Source organism: Natrix helvetica (assembly GCF_964273705.1).
Source record: "Natrix helvetica genome assembly, chromosome: 12".
Lineage (NCBI taxonomy): Eukaryota > Metazoa > Chordata > Lepidosauria > Squamata > Natricidae > Natrix > Natrix helvetica.
The window spans coordinates 2,633,809-2,655,682 of NC_138556.1; the positions used below are offsets into that span (position 1 = coordinate 2,633,809).

The 21,874-nt window shown below is 43.4% G+C and overlaps 1 protein-coding gene and 1 long non-coding RNA gene across 5 annotated transcripts in view; one reads left to right on the plus strand and one right to left on the minus strand.

The window, feature by feature from the left end:
• The window catches only part of LOC309398387, a 165,174-nt gene that overhangs the window by 61,137 nt on the left and 82,163 nt on the right, over positions 1 to 21,874 (plus strand). The window lies entirely within an intron of this gene.
• IQCH (IQ motif containing H) overlaps positions 1 to 21,874 on the minus strand; it is a 98,428-nt gene that overhangs the window by 14,357 nt on the left and 62,197 nt on the right. For 2 of the 4 annotated variants that reach the window (XM_081965202.1, XM_081965204.1), the window contains exons 15-17: positions 8,170 to 8,290; positions 6,302 to 6,588; positions 558 to 716 (exon numbers count right to left, since the gene is read on the minus strand). In XM_081965202.1, the coding sequence (XP_081821328.1) occupies positions 558 to 716; positions 6,302 to 6,588; positions 8,170 to 8,290 (567 nt within the window). The remainder of the gene's footprint in view (positions 1 to 557; positions 717 to 6,301; positions 6,589 to 8,169; positions 8,291 to 21,874) is intronic. The other 2 variants (XM_081965203.1, XM_081965205.1) reach the window with 2 other exon arrangements.

Genomic DNA, 21,874 nt, shown 5'->3' on the forward strand with positions numbered 1-21,874 from the left:
AGACAATGAATTTGGCTTTAGAAAGCTGTGCAGGTACTCATCCATGGGAAGACTTTTACGGGACCAGCCCAAGACAGTTGGCTGCCTACGAATAAAACCAGCAAAGTCCATCGCCCCTTCTGCTAAGAACCGGAAGGAACAATCCATCAAGAAATTCTCTCAGCCCAGTTATGTTAAACCCAACACAAAAGATCAGGCACAGAGAAAGGACTGGTCATTTCCAAATGTAATTACAATCCATGGATTAGTACATTAAAACTTCATAATGGGTGGAAAGCTGATGGGGGCAACACTGTTCTGTCCCCAGTGCAATGGGGAGATGGTGCACGAGGACATCAAACATTGCACTGTTCTGTCCCCAGTGCAATGGGGAGATGGTGCACGAGGACATCAAACCAACACCATTTAGGCCAGGGGTCTCCAACCTTGGCAACTTTTAAGCCCGGGGGATTTCAAGAATTCTGGGAATTGAAGTCCTCCAGGCTTAAAGCTGCCAAGGTTGGAGAGCTGTAGTTTATGCCACAAACGGCTTGTTTCTTCATTCGAGCATCACTTACGGATCGGGTCTGTTCCTTCTGCACAGGTGGCTTCTTTGAAGGTAGTTGCACCTGGAAGCGACTTGACGTGCAGTCGAAGATCCCCTCTGTTATGTAGAGCGCGACCTGAGTCATGGCCAGCTGATCGCTGTAGCGCAGATCCAAGTCTGTGGCCCAAACCTTGGGAGAAAAAGAGATCGGTCAAGCACAGCTTTAGGCTTAAAAACAAACCTCTCAGCATGAAGGTAAGGTAGCTGTCAGCCCTGAAGTTGGCCGACCTGGGGCCATTTTCCTTCTTTGGAGCTCTCGAGGGAGATTTCTCTCCTCACTGCTTCAGGGCTGACACAGCCTGGCGCGAAGGGGCCAAGGAGTGGGGTGTAGAGATAGCTGAGGTGTTGTAACCTGAATAAAATTCCTTCCCCTGGGAATCAAGGACAGGTGCAGGTGTTCAAAAGGTGGAGACTGAGGTCAACTGGACCATGTGCTGATTGGGCCATGTGACTAGAGACTCTGGAGGGAAGTGACGAAGTTTTACTTTTAATTGGGTGATAAACCAGGGAGCACTTAGAGCCGGTTTTCCACCAAGCCTGTGCCAATTTGAGATGTCCCAATGAAATGTTCTTTGAGAACTTTGCCTGCCTCGGAGTTCTTATTAAGGGGGATGTGTTACTTGGAACCCTGACCGTAGCCTTACTTTATATCGGAAGGGCACAAGGGGTACCAATAGCGGACTTATTTTCTGAAACGGCTCAGACAATTTGTGAACCTGTCTTACATTTCATATCTGCCTACGATCTCAAATTGCACTCTTTTTAATACCAGGAATATCAGAAAAGACGTCAATGAAAAAGCAACAAGATGGAGGTCACAGCAGGTCGCCATTACAGGTCGTCCTCCTCTAACGACCACAACTGAGCCCAAAATTTATGTTGCTAAGCGAGACAGGTGTTAAATGAGTTGTGCCCTTTTGCAATCTTTCTTCCCCCCGTTCTTAAGTGAATCACACCACTTCAGAGGTGGGTTCAATACAATAACAATAGCAAAGTTGGAAGGGGCCTTGAAGGTCTTCTAGTCCAACCCCCTGCCTAGGCAGGAAACCTTATACTGTTTCAGACAAATAGCTATCCAACATCTTCTTAAAGACTTCCAGTGTTGGGGCATTCACAACTTCTAGAGGCAAGTGTTCCAGGCAGTTGGAGCCGAAGACCTCCAAGGTCCCTCCACACATGAATCCCACATGGCCCTGACTGTGGCAGGTGGTCAGAGCTGCATTTTCTCCTTTGAGAGAAATGTGAATGCCAAAGCACCTTCTCAAATGTCATCACAAGAGCCAGTTTCCTCCTTAGTAGATTCCCTGAAAGCCTCAATAGAAGAGCACCTTCTACAAGCACCCTTTGCACCGTGAGATGCTCTCCAGAGCCCTTAATCAGCTTCAGGCTTAAGGCAGGGCTTGGCACGTTATCCTGGAAATGGTTTCATTCCCCCAATCTATAAAATCACCCAGGATATTTTGAGCTCTAATGGAGGATAACATGTTTTACAAAATGTATTGTCTCACCAATAACCTGCCTTACAATGTTTGTTTGTAATTCCAACTTCTGCTTTTAACAGCATTTGTGAAAAAAAATAAAGAAAGCCGAGGAAATACAGATCTTGACAGGTAGAAAGTTGCTCAGATAAAGGAATCTCATTCCCTTTCTCAAACTAATTTGTGCAGTGTCTGCTTGAGAATTTGATTTGATTCGTTTGCTTTGTGATGATGAAGGTTGCATTGGGGAATCAAAACTTTCAGATTTCTTTAATCATTGCAGTGACGAGAGAAACGTCTTCATGTACCTACTCAAGCTTTCCTTAGCCAATTACATCTCCCTTTCAACAGGCTAGCTGGGTCATTTCTAAAACTGTTTGCTAAACTAATTAAAAAAAATCCTACATGAACTGTCTAGCATTTGATCAGTGAAATAACAGATTGAAGAAGGTATTAAAAGTAATGTCAGAGAAAAATGGATAACTATTTTTCCCAGCCAAAGAATAGAGAAGGTGTTTAGAAAACAGTCTTTAAAACAGATTTGCTCTCAAACGTTCCTGCTTAATATATATTTAGAATATAACCCATCATTAAAAGATGCTTCATTGATGCTTTTCAGAAAAAAAATCATAAAGGACAGTGGATTTGTCCTTCTAAAATAATTTCTTGATTTGGGAGGTGGACTCATTATAAGCTTCAGCATACAATAATAATCAATATCAGGGCAATCTCTCAATGAGAAAAGATTCTGAGCTTAAGGTAGGTGGAGGGAATTGGTACTCAAAGTTTTCTTACTTTAACATTCTTATTTGATTGGCGTTAGCACTGCTGCCCTCTAGCTTTCCATCTTGTCCTTCACTTGACCAAGAATTAAGCCAGCAGAAGTCACAAATGAGGATTTGGGGTTGGAGAAAATATTGATGTGGGGAAATGAATTGTCTTCCTTGGAAGCTTCCTTGGGCATCCCCCAGACCCGGAAGCTCCTGTCTGAAGAATCAAAGGTGCTGTCTGGAGACTTCAAACCAGAATAGAAATCCTACCATTATCACATCCTTTAGACATCATTTTTGTTCCTTTTGAGCTTTGCCTGGTAGTCACAACTGAAACGTCATATTCTGCCTCTCCACAATTCATCAGGTAACTGGACGTACAGCTTTCTTATACAACTTCAAGATGACGTTATCATTCCTTATTTTTATCCTCCAGGCGTCTTGAGATGAGAAAAAGGATCTGGGCCAAATTCACCCATCGAATTTTCGTGGCTGAAAAATGGACTTCAACTGGGATCCCCTCAAGTCAAGGACCAACACCTTAATCATAATACCAGGTGGATTCTGGTTGTGGAGCATAACAATAAAGTTATTATATGAGCAGCTTCTGATTGTTCTTATGTTTGGTTGTGGTTTCTAAAAACTAACGTTGCTGCTCTTAACTGTGCAGTCTCTCTTTATATTGTTAACCAGCAGTTCTTCAAATTAGGAGCTAATCACTTACCTCTTGATCCTCACTGTCAATCAATTCTGTTATTGTTTGAGAGGAAAGTCGGTTCATAAAATCTATAAGTTCCCTTGGAGACAAAACTAGCTTGTATTGTGTTGAAACAAGGATGGAGACAGAAACAGCCATGTTACTCAAGCAATGTGATAACAAGGCCATACTTGTAGTAAATGGCACCATAATTGGCTTACTGAATATGACTTGAGTGGCTGTTAACAATTATTGGAAACATATTCAATTGATCTATTATTTCTAATTGTAATTTTGGCTGATTTCATTCTGTTCCATCTTCTTTCTTTCAGAGCCATGGCTACAATACAAATATTGTACAAATCAGAGCTAACACAAGACATTACACAACTCTACAAACCTTCATTGTATAATCTGAAACATACAATCCAAGATCTCTTTTCCCAGGTATCCATTTGTTGCAGAGAAGAGCAACAAAGATTAGGGGGATGGAGGCTAAAACATATGAAGAACGGTTGCAGGAACTGGGTACATCTAATCTAGCAATAAGAAGGACTAGGGGGGATATGATAGCCGTGTTCCGATATCTCAGGGGCTGCCATAAAAAAGAGGGGTCATCCTATTCCCCAAAGGACCTGAAGGCAGGAGAAGAATCAATGGATGGAAACTAATCAAGGAGAGAAGCAACCTAGAATTAAGAAGAAACTTCCTAACAGTGAGAACAATTAACCAGTGGAACGGCTTGCCTCCATGAATCGTGGGTGCTTCATCATTGGGGGCTTTTCGGAAGAGAGTGGCCAATGATATAGGATCTCCTGTGCAAGCAGGGGGTTAGACTAGAAGACCTCCAAGATCCCTTCCAACTCTGTTATTCTAATCATTTAGCTCAGGGGTCTTTAAACTTAGCAACTTTAAGACTTGTGGACTTCAATTCTGGGAGTTGAAGTCCACAAGTCTTAAAGTTGCCAAGTTTGGGGACCCCTGATTTAGCTCCTCCATGACCAGCTCCGGCGTGCTGAAGAGAGTGCAGTCACAGGGACCTCAAGACTCTTGCTGGGGACTTGCTGAAAGAGTAAAGGAAATTATTCCCGCATGGCCCAGTCTTAGCAATTGACAAAACTGTTTTTTATTATCCCACTGAAAGTCGAAGGGCAAAAGTGAAGTGAAGGAAACGTGACCCATGGCTGGACTTGTGTGCAGGAGTCCCTGAGGTGGGAGCACAAAGTCTCCCACTATAACCCTAATCCCATGTGCCTGATCCATGGTTTTCGGAGCGGCACTGGAAAGGGAGTTTCCTCTAACTCTGAGGTTACCTCTGAATTGCTTCACTGGTGGCGCCCCAAATGACGGCAGCTCCCAAAACAAATTTCATATTTCATCTACCCCTAAAGTTGAAGGGTTACCTTAGGCCTAGGAGCTACCAGCAAAGACCTGTCCCATTCTGTATTGCAGAAATTTCGGGGGCTTTCAAACGATTCATATCATTTCACAATCTCTGGGATTCGGGGATATTTAAGTACTCTTTCACTATAGTGGTAACAGATGTTCAATGATATATTTAATTTTTAGGTTTAGAGAAATAACATAGATCATTGGTTATTTTCAGTAAAAGACAATTCCTGAAGGATGCCTGAGTGTACAATGGTTCTGGAGAATTTATTTTAGCCTTTGAGCTACTGATCTAAAATGGGAAATTAGTGTGAGTGTTTGAACAAGTCTAATAGGATTTCTAGTTTGCCAAAAAAATAATGCTTTCAGAAGCACAATCTTTGGTGTAATCTCTCTCTCACACAACAAGACAGATGGCATCATTAATTGCCTCTATATCTAATTAAGTTGGGGGAGGGGGGAAACTCGGCTTAAGTAATGCTAAAGTTGTGGCACAAACTGGGAAAACATAGGAAATTGCAAGGTAGAACCCCTGGGAGAAAGAAAAATGGGCCGACGTGGATGATGAAAGGGTGGAAGGAAATTTATGCACCGTAGGCAAAAGGGCGAAGGCTTTGCTCCAGAGCCCTTCAGGGGAAGAAATGACACAGACGAGAGAAAAAGACCAAAGAGGACACCTTGGCAACACAAAGTTCAATGTAATACAACTGGACCTCAGACAGAATAAAATGGAAGGTTTTGCTCCCAAATAAAAATGAAACCTTGCTTCGTTTTATTCCCAAATATTTTCATTTCCCCCTCAAAATAAGTAATAATTTGGCTAGACGCAGAGGAGATTCTGTGACTTGTACACGTGGGTCATTCACAGAGTCACAGGGCTGGAAGGGACCTTGGAGGTCTTCTAGTCCAATCTCCTGCCTGAGGCAGAAAACCTGATACCGCCCTGAAAAATGGATGTCTAGCCTTTTCTTGAAAACCCCTTGGGTTGATTTATTCTGCTGGTTTAAAACACAAATATTTCACCAGGAATCTACCGATCAGTTTTTAATGCTTTCCCCTTGATGTCAAGGAACAGGAAACGGGTGGTTAAATGACAAATGTAGATTTTGCAGTCACCCCTGCAGAAATGTAAACAAAGTAGAAAAAGTCCCTGAACCTACAGGCTAAAAGGGATGAGCATTTATTCCAGGTTTTCCAGAGCACATATTTCTGAGGATCCGGGGTTAATTAGGGCGCAGGACTAATGAAAGAAAACACTTTGCTGCACACACACACACACACACACACACACACACACATGCCCTCCAACGCCAGGAATTCAGTGGTTCTGCAGTGCTGGCAGGAGTGCCAAAGGAACTGAAGCTTTACCTTTATGGCTTACCTGCTGCTTCAAGGACTGCGGGTGGATGAAAGTCACAAAGTCAATAGAAAAGTATCCCACGACGCCCCTGGATTTGCAGGCCTCCCCGATTTTAAAACACAGCTGATGAAGGAGCTTGGGTTCAACGGAAGCCTGAGGAAGGGTAGTCCCCGAAGACCGCAAGGGACCGTCGGCGTGAAACTGGTCCCCGCAGGAAACCATGGTGAGCTCCCCGGTGGGTTCAATCAGCATGTCCACGGTGAGGCTGGTGATGCTATCGGAAGGCGGGAAGGCTTCTACGACTCCACCTGGTCGGAGAAACGAGAGAACCATCATCAAGCCAACTCATTGCACGCTCTACAAATGTATCCTCTGCAAAAGGAGCAAAAAGGTTTATTTTTAAAACAATCGTTCCGGCCTTATCACAAGCAGAGTTTCCAAAAGTAAATAACTTTAACCCCATCACTTATTGTAGAAGCTGCTCCTGGTTAAATGGGAAAATGGTTTCTGACTTTGCCTGGGCTTGTAAGGTGAAGTTTCTTTGGTGGCTGGGGTTATATTAGCAGGAGAATTGGGCATAGGCTGTGCAACAGTGACACAGGGAAGAGAAACCCCGCTCCTATTGCTACGGTTGAGTTGGTAGTCCTAGAAATCTAAATTTTAAATAAATAAATCTATTTCTTGGTGTAGGAAAACCAAAGGGCTTTTTATTTCCCCTGAATGGGGAAAAGTATTCTGTGTCAGGGTTCCAAGCAATGCACCCAAAACGAACAGAACTCTGAGGCAGGTCGATTCCTCAAAGAATATATTTAGGTTTTCACCTAAGGACTGACCACTCTGCCCATATTCGATCTTTCTCTTTCAGAGCAGAAGGCTGGGGAAGGAGCAAAGCGAGGAAACAGCATCCAATGGTGGTAGGTAGGTAGGTAGGTGACACTCTGTGTTGATAACCTAAGGCCCCAAATTATCCTCGCTGAGTTGTAAGGAACCGTAACCATTTTCTGACTCAATCTGAAAGTCATATTTACTGTTACACAGCCAATGTTGGAGGGTTCTAATTTTCTGTATACAAGAAGAATTGCCAGATCAAGAACACCAGAAAGGCAAGCTAGAACAAACTCACCTGGGACCTCCAGGGAGGGAAGAAGTATTTGTTGTAAATACGTGTATGCATATATGTATGTGCTTATTGATATACGTAACTTCTATTTCTTAAACAAGATGACTGCAAAACTGCTTGAAAATGTCTCATGTGGCTTCCAGAGGGCAGAGAAGGAGGAAATGAACAGAATTGAGGAAAGATGAGGGTTTGGTGCTCTTTGTCGCTCTTGTTCCTCGCCAATTCCAACTAGCCAAAATTTGTGAGTGAAGAAAGAAACATGAAATCCAAAGGAAAGTTACATCCATTTCAACCACTGCTCCTCTGTGCTGTGCTGTCCTCCGTGGTCCATGGCCTTGGGCATTTCCCCAGCACCACAATGGGACTCCCCCCACCCCACCACAAGGCCACAAATACCACCAAAAACCCAGGGACAGCCTCTCCAAGCAGTTTTGTGCCATTTACATCGCCCGTTTTCTCATCCCAAAGCGGGGCAGAAATTTTAACGATGGGGGTAACTTCAGAGAAGGCAGGGAGGTGGGAGTCTCAAAATCACTGACATGGATAAACGCCTCTTTCTTTCCATCCCGGGAGGGCACGTCCTCCTGCCCAAAATCGGCGAAGTTGAAAATGGCTGCCTGTCTTTCATTCTTAAAAAGATTAAAAACTCTTAACGCAGGGAAAGGAAGAGGGTGGAAGTGTGGAGAAATATCCCAATGAATGAGGACAAAGTGCTGGCAATATAATTATCCCTGATAGCACTTAGCAGGAATGTAGCAGTCTTATTTACCTTGACTCACAAACGTTTGGAGGAATTTCCCCCATGTAGGAAATCGTTTCTCATTGACAGCCTGAGCGTGCTGTGCTAAAAGGCCCGGCAGCTCCTGAGAGAGCCTCACCAAAGCTGGTTCCTGCAGAAACAAATTAAATAGAACCACAAGCAATTTTACTGCAGAAATGAAAACGGCTTGTGGGGTGATTAAAAACCAGGCCTCCAACAGGCAGTGTGGTTACTGTTTAACCACAGCCAGGAAGCCCTTTTTTAAAATGTTTCCCCTATCTTTTTTCGTGTTTCTGGCAACTTTTTGGGGTCCCAACCACCACCAGCAATCTCTTCCTTAAAAAAGAGAGAAGGGAAAACATATACTTTAGCCCAAAATTTAACAACACAAATGGGGAATTAAGAGATTAAAACCATTCATACTTTTGCCTATTGGGAAGATCTATTTATTTCCCTTTAAAAGATACGGATTCTCTCTTGACTCAAAAGCTTTCCCCTCCCCTCTCTTGTGGGGTCCCATGTAGAGCCAACATTTGTGGAGTCTCCCCCAATTCTGCACTGCATAGTTTTCACGTGCGCCTCCCTCCCTCCCCTAACGCCCCAGGCCAAGGTATCTGAAGATAGTTAGGGTTGGGGAGGCTACTTTTGATCTCAACTCTTGGCTTGGCCCTGATGCCCTCTCCTCAGCTCTTGTCCTACCACCTCACAAGCCACCTCTGACTTACATCGTTTTGGTTGTTGGTTCCTCACTCAAAACTGCCCTCAATTAAATCAAAGACCACATAAGTAAAACTGGGGTCAGCTGTGCGCAGGACGTAAAGGGATGCTGAGACAAGAGGCAGGCCATGTAGGATGTTTCCCAAGAGCCTAAAAGGACCACGGATTTGCACACATACAAAAGGCAACAACCCAGGCCCAGGTCTTCTCAGCTTCACAGTTTCAATCAGGCCCACAGTCTGGAAGCTGAGCAAGCACATCAAACTTGGGAACTTTGCACATTGCGTTCCAGGTCACTCTTCTCTCACTACTTCACGATGGCTTCCCTCTTTCCCTTGAGCCTTTTTCTTCTGCTTCACGACCCCTTGAAATTAGAAATGTCCCATGCTCCAAAGAGGACTAATTGCCCCTTCACACCACAATCTTAGGACTCCGTTCTTGCTCCTCCTGACTGGAACGGACGAGTGAAAGATCTCCCTCACGCCTTTCGTCCTCCTGCTTGAAGAGGGGCTCTGCTCCTTTTCAAATGCCTTTTGCATTGGGGATCTGTGCTTTTGTCTACTGAGGAGGGCCTGTAAGGATATGACTTGTGTCCTTTTCCATTTATCCAAGGGCAGCTTCTGAATTTCAAACCTCAAAATGTATTTTTGGACTGTCTGGAAACGGAACAGCTCCCTCTTCAGCATGTGGCTTGGTTAACTTATTTGGGACGTCTACTGCCTGAAGATCAGTGGTGAGTTCCAGATCTCGTTGCAGCTGGTACGGTGCAATGGGGCCCGGCGTCCACCACATGAATGCGTGCAGTGCGCGCATTCATCCTTACCTTCTGCGACGCCTCCGCGATGCTCCAGCTGCTCGGTGGAGCATCATGCAGGTGCTGTACACCCCGTGCACAGAAGCGCCAAAGAGCTCAAATACAGGTAAGGAGGGTGGGCGGGCGGGCCTCCGGAGCACCATACCAAAACGGTACCCGGTGCTCCTGGCAGGAACCGGTACACCCCTACGGGGGCATACCACCTGCAACCCACCACTGCTGTAGATAGAGTCCCTGAACACAGCTGAACCTTTTTGAATATTTGAATAAAAGTGCAAGAGGTTGGTTGGCGCAGATTACATGCCTATCTTGAATCAAGGAGAAAGCAGGAATTATACTGCATACGGTTCAGTTTTTGCAAAGGGAAACTCTATCTTAAAGGGTTATTATTAGTCTTTAAAAAGAATTAGCTTATTTGCTGGGAGTTGGTGGGCATCGTGTTATTATTATGGTTCATCACTCAGACAGCCAGTTGTTTGAACTGGATTTGGCATTTTTGTCCACCCATCGAGTCCTTCCTAAGGACCCGGGATAGGTAGATGTTGGCGTTGGATGGTCTTAAAGGTATCGTGGCAAGATGTAAGCTACTCCAAGCCAAGCTGCCTTTCGCAATTGACTGATGGGGGTTTTGTCAATGTCAGTATTATCATTATTCATAATAATAATCCAGTGAGCACAGTGGTTATTGACACACAGGGTGCCCTATCAAAAACTCTTGAATGACACTTATGAGATTTGTAGATTGACAACATTTCCATATACCAGTACATCACCACATCCTAGGTTCTTGGGAGGAACTCAGTGAGAATGAAGGCCAATACCAGCTAATGAACTGGACACTGCGATTTCACATTATTGAGTACATCATCATCATCATCATCTGGTTATTTAGAATTCCTAGATTTTCAGAAAACCCTTGGACAAGTTATGCCTCTTAGGAAGAAGTGAGAGGCCATGCATAAAGGAAGCCTGTTTGAGTTGCAGGGTCACTTGATATTAAGAGTGGCAACCATGAATGGTGAACCTTCTCCAGCCTGTGACTTTTTCCTACAGTTGGCAGAGAGAAAATGTGCAGAGCTACGCGGAGGAGGAATGCCTTAATAGGCTATAGATTGCAGTGCCGTGCAATAGCACTCAACCGGCTGAAAAGGGCCATATAGACAAGAGACAGAAGAATGAATGACTTGTGGTTTCTTTCATGTATAACTAATTTGGGAACTAGTGAGAATTAATGATTTCCCATATGGAGTGCAGGGAGGGAAGGGAAGACTGCAGGGTCCACAAAAATGTGCTTTTCATTGATTAACGCTAGTCAGATGTTCTGCCTGCAAATCAATATGTACCATTAAGTTGCTTTGGTCTTATTGTCATCGAATTAGGAAAGGCCATTCCATCCAGGCTTCCTGGGTTAGACCCCAGATATTTATTCCAGGAAATTTAATATCTGAGATGTTTATTTCCAATCCAACAATAAATCAAAACCACCAAATCTTTCATATGACGACTGTTTTTCTTTCCTTCCGTTTGCAATTAATTTGCAGAAGTGAAGATGAGATTCCTTCTTAGGAGGTTATTTGTTTATGAAGGTAGCAAGGTAGTAAGAAGACCGCAGGGCTCGGGGATTTGGGTGTAGCCATGCCCTTCCCAGGTGCTTTCAACTACCTTAGAGGATTATAACAGAATAATAGAGTTGGAAGGGCCCTTGAAGGTCTTCTAGTCTTACCCCCTGCTCAACCAGGAGACCCTATACCATCCCAGACAAATGACTATCCAATCCCTTCTTAAAAACCTTCCAATGATGCAGATCAAAGTGGGACATAAAGGAATAATTTCACAAAGGCAAAAGAGGAGGAAGGGAGGCTGTTGTAATAAATTGAATTAGTTAGCGTAGACTAATTACAGGTAGTCCTTGACTTACAACAGTTCATTTAGTGACTGTTCACAGTTAAAACAGCAGTGAAAAAAGTGATTTATGACCCATTTTGATCACGTGATCAAAATTCAGATGCTTGGCAACTGGTTCATATTTATGATGGTCACAGTAACCCTGGGTTATGTGATCCCCTGTTGTAACCTTCTGACAAGCAAATTCAATGGGGAAGTGAGGTTCACTTAACAACCATGTTACTAATTTAACAACTACAATGATTCACTTAACAACTGTGGTAAGTAAGGTCGTAAATTGGGGTGTAACAACTGTCTTGCTTAACAATGGAAATGTTGACTCCATTATGGTCGTAAGTCAAGGACTACCTCCTAAATCTAATGATTTGTCCACAAATGGCTTGTCCATCAATTAGACTTAGAATAACTCCATTGTCACTTTAAATGTACGCTAATCGCCATACATTAAAATGAAATTTCGTTGCATGCAGCTCTCAAAGGGTCATCACCTCCAATATACATTACATAAACATAATGAAATAAATAAATACAAAATGATGCATACACCCACATATTTTATACACGCGCATATATTAATAGCACCAATGTTGATATATGTCTTAAACGGGCTTTTTCCCTGTCCGGCTTCTAAACGATTGCTGTGATTAAAAGTTATTTCTGAAGGGGGGGCAGAGAAGAAACTTAAGTGCCTCCCCCAGTTAGGAGCTGCTCCAGCCTTCAGCCCTTTGTGAACAGATTAAGACACAAAGGATTGAAATTCCCTCCCCTCCAGCGCCGGCCAAGGGTTTACACGCACTCCACAGTTTGTTTGGTTATTCGTTTTTTGTTACTCTCCGGAGCCTACACAAAAGAGCAAAAAAAAAAAAAAATGCAGGAAATGTTTTGGGAGGCAATCCATCAGTAGCCACACTTACTTAGAATTCAAATGTGGCTTTTAAGGGCTGCATGCTTGAGTGTGTCGCTGGAAATTTGAAAATTAACAAAAAGTATTGGTTTCTTTTCTCTTTTTTTGCCTTTTTCTTTCTCTCTCTTTTTTTCTTTTCCGCGAGATGTCATCTTTTGGAAGGTAACATCATGTAAAACAGCTGCCATTACCGAGTCCCGCAAATGGTTTTCCTATGTAAAATGGCTTTGTAAAATATTTGCTCCATCTGCTGAAAGGAGCGAGAGACAATTTTCCTTGATACCTAATGGCCCATTTCAGCTGGATGGGAAGCGATTTGCCCGCCTAGCGCCTTGCGTTGGACCAAATGGCGAGGGCCCTCCTGCACAAGCCTCTTCTTAGGCGGCATTATCTCCCCTCGGCTTGGCTTCGGCTTCTCCTCATTACTGGCCCTTCGCTCGGGATCAGCACGCAGGCCGAGGGCGGCCATTGTGGTGCTTCAGTGGGCCGGCTGTTTGCCTCACCAGTGGCCAGGAGGAGACCGGGCCTCTTGCAACTTCCCACCACTTCATCTTCCGGCTTTCCCCCCCTGCACCGTTCGTCTCCTCTGCCTCGCTGAGGTAGTTCTTCTGCCTTCTGAATTTGCACAAATGCACAAAATGAAAAGGTTTCTCGCCCCACGGCTCGAAGGCTCCATCGGGGGAAGTGGGGCTGAGCAGGGAAACTCCGTCTGCAAGCACAGCTCGGCCCGGTGCCTCCCTTCTCAGCTAAATGAAAAATAAACCCCAACAAGACTGCTGGAGCAAGCTCCCTGGTGAGCGAAAGCACCAGGAGTAAAATATTCTGAAATAAATATTATTTTAAAGAAGAAAAAATGCGAAAGTGAAGAGGGCGGTGAAGTTTGTAAGCGTTCCTAAACATTGACACATGCTTAAATCCCACTGGGGCAGGACTGGGGCTCACAAAGCTATTGCTAAATCATTCTTACTGTCATTAATTTTATTTTGGGCAGGGCAGTGAGTCTTGGGCAATTTATTTTGTCAATGGGCTTAAATTCAAAGCCTAACTATGGCAAAAGATAAGTGACGGCAATGTCCTTTGTTAATGTGCAGGAGGTATTTTTTCTTTAATTAACCATCAGTTTCGGGAAGAGGTATTCTGTGGTTTCAATTTTTTAACTTACATTTATGCAAATTCTAAATACTCGGAATCTTCTGCCCTCCCTGAAGCAGAAACCCTGCTGATTTAGGATTTATGTTTAATGTATAATCAGATGGACGGTCTCATTGCCAAGACACATTCAAGACACCTTGTTGTTGAAGTTGGTGGGAGGTGTGCAAATCAGCACATTATTTTCCTGCCTGCATTTTATATTATAAACGAAGAAAAAAAAAAAAACAGAACTAGAAAGAAAAACAATGATCTTCTCAGGATTTCTGAGAATGAAAATTGGCCAAGCACAAACTCATTTTTTATATCTTCCCCATGGCTAAAAGCCATGCTTTTCTTTTTACTTTTAGGCAAAAAAAAATTCTATAAATGCCACAACACAACCTCAAATCAATCAATCAATCAATTGGCTGCAAAAATTCACTGCGATCCTGTATTAACCAATACAAGCTTCTTTTTTTTAAAAAAATAATCATCATCTCGTAGTTATATTTATTTACACATGGCTAAATTTGCACATTTGTGTTTAGCGCCTCTCTGCCTCTTCAAATTCATCAAAATAAACATTTAAATTTCATCTAGACGGTTTATTATGGCAGGCGACAGGACTAACAAATCCCTGATTTTCTTTCTCCATCTTATCTTACCCTCCTCGTCTGTGCACCGTTATTGGTAAAAACTGGCAGCGAAATTCAACTGATTGCAAATATTCTGTGTTCATATGGCCTCAAACCCCGAAGCTCTGAGGGGCCTCGCTGCTGCTTTGTACCATTTGCAAAGTCTTCATCCCCAGATGGTAACATTTAAACCCCCTTTTCTCTGCTTTCTACAATAGGCCTTGGCACAATTTCAACTGTTTACTCCGGTAATTAACAGCACTGATACCACAACAATTACAACTCCTACAATCTTAACACAATAATGCTATGAATTAGTGAGAGCTAATGGCTGGAAGGTATAGTGGTTCCAGACTGCGAGATCTGTGAATTTTCCCCAAATAAAATAAAAGGTACCAAACAGCACTGCGGCTCTCGGTAGACAATGATTACCTAGTAATTAGTTTACACAAAGCTTCCTATTTAATGGCAAAACACTGTAATTAACGTGTGACAGAAAATCAAAGGGTGCTTTGTAAGCATATGAAAAATTAACACCGCAGGCCCATAGCTTTATGTACTGATTAGAAGAATATTAAATCAATAGGACATGTAAGCCAACAGCTTGCATATCTGATTATTGAAGGTCCTAGGAATTTAACCAAGGGACATAATTGTGGTGCCTTGTTATTTTTACTAAGGAATCAGGGAATCACCTGAAATCTAAACACCAGTAGCCGCATTAAATATAATAATAGCCAACTGAGCAGCCCCGACCCAGCGTGTTTTCTGATGTAATCGGTAAACACAACATGACATCCTATTGACAGCCATGGAGTGGAGAGAATAGCGGAGACCTCTCCTGTTAACTAATATAATTTTAGCATCCACTATTAAGTTACATGATGTTCAGATGCAGCTATCAAAATCCTACGGCCGCAAATGCCAGCTTTGTTGGTTTAAGACCACAACTGGGTCTTAAGAAGTAACAATGGCACAAAAGCTATGACAAGAGCCAGTCATTGTTCCCCAGCAGCATCTGGTGGAAGTTAAGTACAGATGCTGCCTTTAGGGGGATCAGGGGTAAAGGACCCCCTAAATCCTCCTTTCCCAATTATACGGTGGAGTCTATGCATGATGGGGGGGGGGGGGAATATCAATATTTTGTTTCGCGAGGCATCCAGTCCAGCTCATGATGGTTGAACTCTGGCTGTTTTAAGCAGAAGAGGGGGAAATGTAGATATAAAACTGCCACAGTGAACTAGAAAAGACATTTTCCTTGTATTGTTAGCCTTCATTTTCCATAACATGCCATGAGGTTAGAAAAAAACCCAAATCCATCAAGGGCAAATTGTCTGAAGGATGCTGTTTTGACATGTCAATCAATATACTTTATCTAGGTCAAACATGATTATTTCATCTATTTTCCCCACATATAAATAAAGTCTAGATAAATGCTGCTTTAGACAAGTGTTCCACCTTGGCACAATATAAGGAAGAATGTTTTCAAAGTTTTGGGAGAGAAAATCATTCCAAATGTAGATCTCTCCCTCCCTCCCCCCTCCCCCCTGGAAATGGGCCCGATCCCTGATACTGAATTGATTGGGAAACACTCACAGCTCCATCTAGTCCTATTTAGCACTCTAGGTTGAGGAAATCTATCTCCTTAGAGCAGGGGTCTTCAAAGATGGCAACTTTAAGACTCGTGGACTTCAACTCCCAGAATTCCCCAGCCAGCCGTTAGGTTGAGAAACACTGCCTTAGAGGGTGCACAGCTGGGGTGATTCATCAACAGTCATGTTCAGGAGCTCAGAGGCTTTGACAAGACTCTTTGCTAGTTTGCTTCTTACCCTGGGGTAAAGAGGCCCCCCAAACAAACATTACCCCCTTATAGTTAAAACCATGAAGACGAAGTTGCTTGGCCCGCAATCTTCCCTTGTGAGAAATGACTCGTGAGAAATGGCTGGCGGAGGATGAAAGTGTGAGGCCTCTTCCCACGGCCCAGAATCTGAGAATGAAATAACAAGCACTAAGAAGTCATAAACTGCCTGGCAGCCTCGTAGCAAAGGTCCATCTGTTTCCTGGAGTGCCCAGCCAAATATCTTTGGGAAGCTCATGGAGAAGAGCGGGAAAGTGACAGCTACCCCCTGTTGCTCCTTGCAAGCATCTGCTCCTGAGACTTCAATTCCTACAGCCCCAAGTTCTTCCAAAGACAGCCAATCTTTCACAAAGAACCACAACTTCTTATGAACCAAGAGTTAATTTCTTTCCAGGATCATAGAGCTGGAAAGGAACATTGGAGGTCTTCTGATGGTTATCCAATCCTTTGTTCAAAACCTCAAGCAATAGAGCGTCACAATTCCGGGAGGCATTGTTCCTCTGCTTAATGGTTGGATCTGCCTCCGACGAGTTTCTACCCATTGCTGGTTGTCCTACCCTCAGGCGCTATGGAAAGACTGCTATCGTATTTCCCCTCAGTCTTCTCTTCACTAAGCTAAACATACCTGATTCATATAGCTGTTCTTCATAGGATTTAACTTCCAGGCCCTTAATTATCTTTGTTGCTCTTCTTTGAGTTCTTTCTAGGGACTCAGCGTGCAGTATAAAGTAGTATTGTCACTTCTTGTGATCTTGATGCTATCCCTCTGTTGATGCAGCTCAGGATTGTCTTGGCTTTTTTGGCAGCTGCAGCACAATGCTGGCTCCTACCTGAGTGATTGTCCACAGGCACTACTGTTGAGCCAGGTACCTATCTGGTACCTGTACACCTGGTTTTTCCAGCCTAAGTGCTGAGTCTTACTTTTCTTGCCACTGAATTGCATCTTGTTGGGAGTTTTAAATGGGATGACCTTCCTTGTTTCTCTTTTTCCAAGGTGTTTTGCTCCTGCTCAACTTTCATTTTGTCCCAAGGTTGTTTAGAAGTTAGTTCATCAATGGTCATCAAGTAACTTCTTCCCAGATTCCATACCAGTAAGCCTACAAGGCAGCTGCCACAGATCTAACTACTGGAACTAAATATTGAGAAGTGAGTAGAGTTTGCTTGAGATTGAAATGACTCTATAAATCCTTGGACAATCAATCTTCTCTTGAAGTTCTGTGCTTTCAAATGCTGAAGTCAAGATAGCCAGATGTGCATCCTGGTCGGGATGGTCATCGTTGTGTCTCAACAACTGGCCTACATTTTAAAATGGAATAGCAACACACAGTAGGAACTCCTATAAACTGCTTTATGCTTAATCGTTGCCCTGCTACATACCGATGAAGGAAAAAAACCTTGGGATCGTGTCATAAACCGCTATGCAAATGATGCTATTTGTAAGTATTAACATAATTTAGTGCTTAGAGTCATATTCTCATTTCTAATAACTCTACTGGAATGGAGAGTCCTTTGCCATGTACTCTTAGCCTGCAGGATAGTCTTTTATCACAAAGCTGAATTTTTTTAATAACCTGCCAGCATATGTTTGGTATCTGGCAGCTTAAGTCGATGACACAATGTCTTCATTATCAAAAGCAGGTCTCCGTACTGTAATAGGACATTAAAGCATGCCCGTGCTCATAAAGTAATGCTTTGATATCTAAACGCAGAAGTACTACAAGAGCATTCCGTAACAAAGGGAGGTTTGAATCCTCGGCATTCAGAGGCAATACTCAATGGAGATTGCAATTTGTTTCTAAAAGGAAGACGGATGCAGAGTGGAAAAAAAGGCATGGAAAATGGAAAGGTGAGATGGTCAGAAATCAAGCACCTTCATTCCCTTCCCTGTGCCTTTGTTTTGGGCATCACAACACCCCCTACGTACAACTCAGCCGCCCGCACAATGTAGGTTTAGATTAGATGATGCGATGCAAAATCATTGCGCTAAGCTGTTGTGCTGACTCTGATTAAGAAGGGGTTCTAAAAGTAAGCCAAAAATCAGGAATCTGGTAAGACATTCTCATAGTAACAAATTGTATTAAAACACATCAGTTTTCAGGAACCACAACTCACAGTTCCCAGTGAAAAGAGACTTTGTTCCACTACATTCATTTTTAGAAATTTAAGAGGTTTTGTTTGCTTCTTAAGATCACAAAATTGTAAAACTTATCATTATGTGTGAGCTTGGCTGGCCTGTTGCTTGGTTTCAAAAGCAAAAACAGGAAAAGGAAGCTGTCAGTGCTTAAAAAAAGCTAGACGCGGATGATATAATATATTGATAATTATGATGATAATATTCAAGCCCTCAGTGTTGTATTGGATTGCAGATTAAAAGCCCATTCCCTTATTAAACAGAAAAAAAATTAATCAACCGATTAGCTTAATTGAAGAAAGTATTAAACCTATGGATGTCATTAAATGGCAGATTCTTTCATGTGCTACAGCTCACTTTATCCGATGCATCTGATGAAGCAAGCGGTGATTCATCAAACAAAAAAACTTTTAATAAAATCAGTTTATCTCAAAAGGTGCTAGCAGACTCCCTCATTTTTGGTTACGGTAGAGCTAATGCAGATGTTCTCCTACAGTGTCCTTTAAACACACTGCAGATGTTTCTGTATTCCAGGGGTGAGCAACTATGGAAACTTTATGACCTGTGGGCTTCAACTCCCAAAATTCCCGACCGAGCCATGCTGAATTCCTGAATTCTGATTGAATTCCTGAAGCCGGCCATGCCAGCTTGGGAATTCTGGGAGTTGAAGTCCACAGGTTGTAAAGTTGACATAGTTGCCCACCCCTGCCCTATTCTGTGGGGTGGCACCTGATTGACTAACACCTACAAATCATCCAACGGCTCTTCCAATGCAGATGAAATGCTCAGGGACTTACCGTACAGTTTCAGGAGTTAGGAATGCCTAGAACTCTTTAGAGGGGTCTAGAACAAGCATCCAAAATCTATCTGAGCAACTTTCAATCTGCAATTTAACTGTTATGGGAAACTTGCTGTTCAAGACATTTATCCTAAATTGACCTCCTTCTGTGTGATATTTAGCAATAGCACTAGCAGTAACAGTTGGACTTATACAGCTAGTCCTCGACTTATAACAGTTCATTCACTGACTGTTTAAAGTTATAACGGCACTGAGAAAGTGACTTATGACCAGTTTTGATCCTAAATGATCGTTGCAGCATCCCCATGGTCATGTGATCAAAATTTAGATACTTGCCAACTGACTCATTTTTGTGACGGCTGCAGTGTCCCAAGACCTTTGCGATTTCCCGACAAGCAAAATCAATGGGGAAGCCAGATTCATTTAACAGCCATATTATTATTAATTCACTTAATAATTATGGCAAGAAAAGTCATAAAATGGGGCAAGACGCACTTAGCAAATGTCTCAATTAGCAGCAGAAATTTTGGGCTCAATTGTGGTCGTAAGTTGAGGACTACCTGTATACCACGGGTGTCCAAACTTGGGAACTTTTAAGACTTGTGGACTTCAACTCCCAGAATTCCCCAGCCAGCATGGGAGTTGAAGTCCACAAGTCTTAAAGTTCCCAAGTTTGGACACCCCTGCTGTATACTATTCCATAGCATCCTTTATGATGTCTCATTTAACAAATGTGGGTTGTTTCCTTAACAACCCCAGTGGAGGTGAGGTTGAAAGCCCATCCCAGTGACATGATGTCTCGCTTAATGATCACATTATTATGGCGGTTAAGTGAGGACTACCTTATTAACATTTTTCAACTTGGCCATCTGTACTAAAAAAAGAGAAGGTACCTTAACTTTGTTGAGGCAGGTATTTTATAGTTGTCCTTGGGATTGATTTGTTGTTTTCTATGTATTTATTGCAAGGATAGATACATAAAATTCCAGTTTTATTAACTTCAGCACAGAATTATTATTGACATCAAACCCTGGCCGTGGCTTAAACTCTTGAAATCTGTGAATCCTCTGGTTGGAAATTTATTTGCAGATTTTTTTTAATCAATTACTTTCCAGGTCTATTATATGTTCTATATTTTGAACCTCAACATCCCAACAGCAGGGGAAAAAAGACATTAGGAAAATGTGGGCAGCATCACCTAGAATTTTATGAGTTTGGAAACTCAGGTTGCCAATCCCCTCCACACACACAAATCTCACTTTAATTCTGCACCTGGGTGTGTTGTTTCCATTGTCAGTTCCCAGAGATCCACCAAAAACCACAACTTAGGGACCAATGGATCAAAGCAGCGTAATTCATTTTCTGCCATTTACCTTTCTGCCACTCATTTCCATTCCGTAACAATGGGATGGTTTGTTTGTTTTCCCAATTTGTGGCCGATCGTTCTTAGCACTCTCATGTACTGCACTAAAAGCTGCATTTGAATGACCCCAATTTAATTATGTTCTTCTTTCGGATTCTGTTTGGTTCAATTCAGGCTAGTACCTGAAAAAGGGGGTCTAGGGTGGGCTTTACTCAACCTATGATTAGTTTCTGGAAGTTCAGAATGGCCAAAATCACAGCCTGATTACAGAGGCAATCTGTAAGCAAATGAAACTACTAAGACAGGGGTGTCCAAACTTGGCAACTTTAAGACTTGTGGACTTCAACTCCCAGAATTCCCCAGCCAGCAGAGCTGGCTGGGGAATTCTGGGAGTTGAAGTCCACAAGTCTTAAAGTTGCCAAGTTTGGACACCCCTGTACTAAGACCTTCAGAGTAGAGCAATAACAATAGGGAAAGTCTTCGGGTTACAACCATTTGTTCAGTGACTATTTGAAGTTAAGAAGGTGCTGAATAAATGGTAGTTACAACCAGCTCTCAAGGTTCTGGCTGTGGAAGTAGCCTGCAGTCACGTGATCAAAATTTGGGCATTTGGTGACCAATCGGAATTTATTAACTGATCACAGCCTCCCAGAGTCATGTTCCCCTGCCTCCATTCTAACCCTCCACGCCTACCTATCTCCCTGCCACCTGCCCATTTTTTGTCCAGCCTGCACTTCATCGTCTGCCCATTGCCCCAACTGCCAACAAGGTATCACCCTTGTTGCCTTCTTCATCCCGCTGCTCCAAATGCTGGCTGAGGGTGCAACCTGAGATATTTCTGGCAAGCATTTCAAGGTGGTGGAGCTTCCTCTGCCTCAGGGAGCTTGCCAGGCCCAGCCAGGGGAGAGGCAGCGGGGAGTGGAGCCGGGGAAGGAGGTGGGATGGTGGGATGGGTGAAAGAATCCCCTCCCCATCTTCCATTACCGGCATGGGGAGAGATAGCCCATAGACCATGGATAGCACGGTGGAGTGGGATGGAGATCAGCGACGGCTCCTTGGGTGAAGGTGGCAACTGTGTGAGAACCAAGGTTTGGGGTGGTGGCAGAACCGAAGGGTGCAGTGAGATGAAGCCTTCCTGCAGGTACAGCGGGCGCTCTTTAGCTCGTGTTGGAAGCTTGCCTGGAGAACCAGCCTGTGGGCCTCAGAGAGGGGTGGAGGGGAGCCCAGTGCTGGGGCTGCTTTCTTAGCCAGCTTTCCTCCTGCAAGGCATCACAAAGGGCCAAGAGCTTCCTGTGCAATTGGAAGGGGGGTGGGTGGAGAAAAGGTGTGGAGGGGGGAGTCAAAGCAGAGGCAGTTTATGCAGGGCAGAGAAGCACGAGATCCTGGCCTAACAACTGCATCGGGGACCGCTGGAACTGTGGCGGCAGTGGTGAAATTCAATTTTTTTTACTGCTGGT